General features: G+C 44.0%; 1 protein-coding gene and 1 long non-coding RNA gene across 2 annotated transcripts in view; one reads left to right on the forward strand and one right to left on the reverse strand.

The window, feature by feature from the left end:
- Positions 1-448: 448 nt before the first annotated feature.
- The window catches only part of RPN1 (ribophorin I), a 16502-nt gene continuing 12335 nt past the window's right edge, over positions 449-4615 (reverse strand). Inside the window, exons 8-10 of the mRNA XM_018553945.1 lie at positions 3844-4102; positions 2765-3010; positions 449-740 (exon numbers count right to left, since the gene is read on the reverse strand). Of these exons, the coding sequence (XP_018409447.1) occupies positions 558-740; positions 2765-3010; positions 3844-4102 (688 nt within the window). The 3' untranslated portion in view covers positions 449-557. The remainder of the gene's footprint in view (positions 741-2764; positions 3011-3843; positions 4103-4615) is intronic.
- LOC108784982 overlaps positions 658-4615 on the forward strand; it is a 16749-nt gene continuing 12791 nt past the window's right edge. The window contains exon 1 of the long non-coding RNA XR_001941106.1: positions 658-742. This is a non-coding gene — a long non-coding RNA (uncharacterized LOC108784982). The remainder of the gene's footprint in view (positions 743-4615) is intronic.

Consider the following 4615-nt stretch of genomic DNA (forward strand, 5'->3'; position numbering starts at 1 on the left):
AATTCCTTTTAGCAAAAGTAAAAATAATCTCAGGGGGAAAGGAAATTGAAAAATAAGAGCTCTGCACAACAGCATGATGTTGGTTTGGCATGAGTATTGCACACCATCGTTGCTTAATCTCACAAGCGTATTTCTTTTTATTTTTATGCAGGAAAGGACAAAGATTTGGAATTCAGGAGTCAAAACAATCTAAAGAGCCAGCAAGTTCTAGTAGGACCTAAGCATGATGGGCACCTAATGAGGCCAACAGAACCTAAGCCTGATGGGCACACCTAGTGAGACTAACAGAACCCAAACCTTGATGGGCACACCTAGTGAGACCTACAGGACCTAAGCCTTGATGGGCACACCTAGTGAGACCTACAGAACCTAAGCCTTGATGGGCACACCTAGTGAGACCTACAGAACCTAAGTCTGATGGGCACCTATGGTGAGGCCTACAGAACCTAAGCCTGAGACCTACAGAACTCACAGCCAGAAGAGGATGATATTAGGCACGGTTTAATTTGGGCTCCCGAGGTTTGTCCAGACCCGTTTTATTGCTTATTTCTGGGCTATTACAATGCATCTAGAATGTTGTCGACTCTGTTGACCAGTTCCTGGCGCTTGATGACGTGCTGCTTATCGCTCTCTATGTAATTGTCCTTTTTCAGCTTGCCGGCAACCAGACGTTCAGCTTCTGAAGATGATTTTAGCACGATCTCCTTTACTTGACTGTCGAGCTTCTGAATCTCAGCAACCTGTGGGCAGTCATAAGAGGACACATTCGGATTAGCCGGCAATTTCACATCAGAATAAGAATCAAACTACTTTTAAAAAGAGACAAAAAAAGCAACTCCTTTGGCAAACCCCAAGGGATAAAGATGACTGATCAATATGGCAGTAGCAGCTCAACTGAATCCGATAAATCGGGGGTAGGCAACCTCGGCAGTCCTGCTGTGGTGGAACTACAATTCTCATGAAGTTTTGCAAGACTGAGACCAACAAGATTTGTAGTTTCAGCACACCTGGAGCACCAAGGTTGCCTAGCCCTGGAATAAATCCTCCACAACAATGTATCAGTCAGCGCTTTTACCAAGCATGGATCGCTCCAACATTCAATCATAACACATTCTTCCTTCTGGATGCAAAATAATTACATGGAGATGTTCATTTATATACAGCAGATAAAGCATTAATGGTTCGCAGCCAGAAGGGAAAAATGTGCTATAAGGAACAATCCGTATGCTCACAGCATACGTCAAGGTAGATGGTTGCACCGAAACGCATAAGAAGTGGCACTGGGGTACTGAGTGACGTCACCGGCATTTACATACATAGTTACATAGTATCGGCGGTTGAATAAAGACCCAGATCCATCCAGTCCAACCTTTGTGTGTAGGTGTGCGATTGTGCATTTGTATATGTGCGCATTTGTATTGTTAGTGTTGATTTACAGGTGGTCCCACACACCCAATATTAATCCACCAGCCAGGGCTCTGACAGGGAGGAAACACTCCTCTTCCTGGCATTATTACTTTCCTATGATCGCAACAAAGTGTCTAGTCACAATCAGTCTATTACTGCTGATTAAAACCGGCACAGTTGATGTTATGTGCCGGAACAGTGAACTATGCATTAAGATGAAACTAGTATAAGTAAATAGACACAAAGGGATACATTTCTGGTGACTAAACTGTTAGATTTATTCATGCACAGTGCAAAGTCTGACATGAAGGCCCTTCTACCATGAGCCCATGCATGTTACCACACAGCCCTGATCACCTTATACTCTGCTCCACAGCGCTCCCCCTGACCTTCTTCAGTGACTGCAACAGCAAAAGTGTTGGCTGTTGTCAAAGCTTAGAGGGAATGGTGACCTCACCTCCATGTTATGTGACACAGTATACTGCTGCATTATGATAGAAGGTAACATTCACCCCCATACAAGAAGCACTGAGTATTTTGTAGTTAGGAGAGGTAGAGCAGAACTGTGAAGGCAATTAGAAAAGGTGGATGGAGGTAGGGGCTTTAAAGAGACCCCATCACCAACTTCAGGAGAAACAACTCCCTAGTACTGTCCCCTATCCCAACGTTAAGAACCTATCGTCTTCTCGGAGTGTCTTTGTGCTGGCCCAACTCTCCCACCCCTCTCTACATGACCTTCTATGTAGCTTCCAAGGCAGGAGTGAAGATAAATACGATTGCCTACCTCTGTCCCTCCAGCTGTGGTGCATCTACAAATCCCATTAGGCATTACAAGCCACAGCAATGACTCCCAAAGCCAGATGCATGGTAGGATTTGAAGTTTCACCACAGCTGGAGGGCCAGAGTTTGCCTACCCCTGCTATCGTGTGTCAATTGACAGCTCGGAGTCTGACATCACATCCAAGTTGGCAGCACCCATCAGGAGTCTCAGGGCTTTTAGATGTCTTCACAAGGGAACAGGTAAATATGCATGTTACGGGTAGATTTTTGTTGAAATAGTCAGGGACGGTGTCTCTTTAAAACAGACCCTGTCACTAAAGGGGAAAAGAGACAGGGTCTCTTCAATGCCCGTTATTCATACTCATGACCTATGGTTTTGTCCAGCAATACAGTTTATCAGGATTTAAAAATGCCCTACAACAGGAACAAGTCTGGTATAGGAGCCTTAAAACATTGGCTACAGCCCTAAAAAAACAACAAGTGCAGTAGATCCCCCATGCCCTATCCCAGGAATAAGAACACTTTAGGACACTGCTAGGCTTCTACCAGAGCATGATACAAATAACATTCAAATCACCTTATCACAGAGATCCGACCCTTCAGCTTTCAGTTTGGCCTGCAGAGACGCAATTTCATTAGTCAAGTTCTTGTGATCCATTTCTAACGTTTTCTTGCCGCTGTTCAGACTCGAAATATCCCTGGACTGTTTATATTTATTTACGGCTTCGTCAAAGTGACGGTACAAGCCGAGCCTCTTGTTCACCAAGGTGAGGATCTGCTCCGTGATGCAAGCCACTTTCATCTTGGCTTCTGCTGCCGGGTCCTGAAGAGAGAAGGACAAAAGTGATAAAGAAGGGAATCCACAATTCCCTGAAGATTCACTTTCAAGACAGTTATAAAGTAACGAGAGCTTCACACAAATCTGAAGTGGGAAAGTGGTGGAAATGATGCACTCCCATACAGATGTTTGCACAATCCGCAGTTCTAAAACTGCACCATTTACAAGGTTGGGGGAAATTAATCAATCAAGATATACCATGCATAATAAAAGATGACTCAGGCATTGTCTAAAGATGTCACTTTTCTATCTGTATAGTATTACCATCAAATGCCCATGTTGTCTTCCCTACTGACCAGTAGAGATAGCAGGTCAGCTTCAACCTGCCAGCATTAAGAAAAATGGATTCCACTAATTGATGTAGAATTGCTGTAGGCACCCATACTACAGGGATGGAACATCTCAACATCTGGCACATGGGACTGAAATAACGTTACGCTAGCTATGGTTGTCCTGTTAAGTACTCATGGCAGTCAGTCTTCAGATATGAGCACAGAACATCGCCACAGCTCTGATCCTGATCAGTCCACAAGGAAGCCCCAGAAAACTGGCCTGAGCTGAATGTGGAGACCTGTGCTGACTGCAACACAGATGGGTTGTGTTGGGAAATAGGAAAACCTGTGCTTGGCCAAAGCCATGTATGGCACAGACAGATAAAATGACAGGTCAGGGTCAGCTGCTTTGGTATTGGACATAAGGGACTGGACAAGCCACATATAGATTACAGGGGACATAACAGAATGCAGTGGAGGTGTGATATGGGAGAGGGAGAGACTCTTACAAGAAGCAGAGGGAGGCAGCCAGGCAAAAGAACGAACCTTAGTGATTGAGAAGTCCAGCCTGACGTAGAGGATGACTGTAAAGAACAGGATGTAGAAAGCTCCCACAACCAGCAGAGGCTCCTGGAGCATCAGGATCTTGTTGAAGGTGTAATGGACCACCACATCCTGAATGTGCTGCTCCACCAAATTGTTCTTGTAAGCTACAATAACCGGACGACCAAATGTGTCAAGATAGGTGTAGTGCAGCTCGTTGGGGGCGCGATTTACATCGTATGGGTACTCCACATGAATATTTCTAAAAAGAACAATAAAGAAGGACAAATAAATAAAACATTGCTGTACCTGAGCAGAAAAAAACACTATATATATTACATTATAGGAAAATCATTTCATCAAATCAACAGTAATAAAGAAACACAGAAGAGTGACCTCAGCAAAAAGACCAAGTGGTCCATAGAATCTGCCCCTGTTGATTTATTGTTATTTTTTAACTTTTTAGTCCGAATATACAATAGATCCCAAGCATGTTGAAATTCACTTACTACTGACTGACTCGCTGCCTCTGCTGGAAGTCTGTTCTAAGCATCAACTACTGTTTCACTGAATTATTACTTTCAACGGTTAGCTATGAACTCGTCTCCTACTAGTGTGAGGTCATTTTCTTGAGCTTGGCTTCATATTGAAAATCCTGCCCTCTTGAACCTTTTTCACATCCTTCATGTATCTGAAGGTTTCAATCACGTCCACCCTTTTTCTCCCCCCCCCCCCCCCAAAAAAAAAACAAAAAAGTTCCTCACCCTCCAAAGCC

The sequence above is a fragment of the Nanorana parkeri genome, unplaced genomic scaffold, assembly GCF_000935625.1.
Source record: "Nanorana parkeri isolate BGI_ZX_2015 unplaced genomic scaffold, ASM93562v1 scaffold135, whole genome shotgun sequence".
Taxonomy (NCBI): Eukaryota; Metazoa; Chordata; class Amphibia; order Anura; family Dicroglossidae; genus Nanorana; species Nanorana parkeri.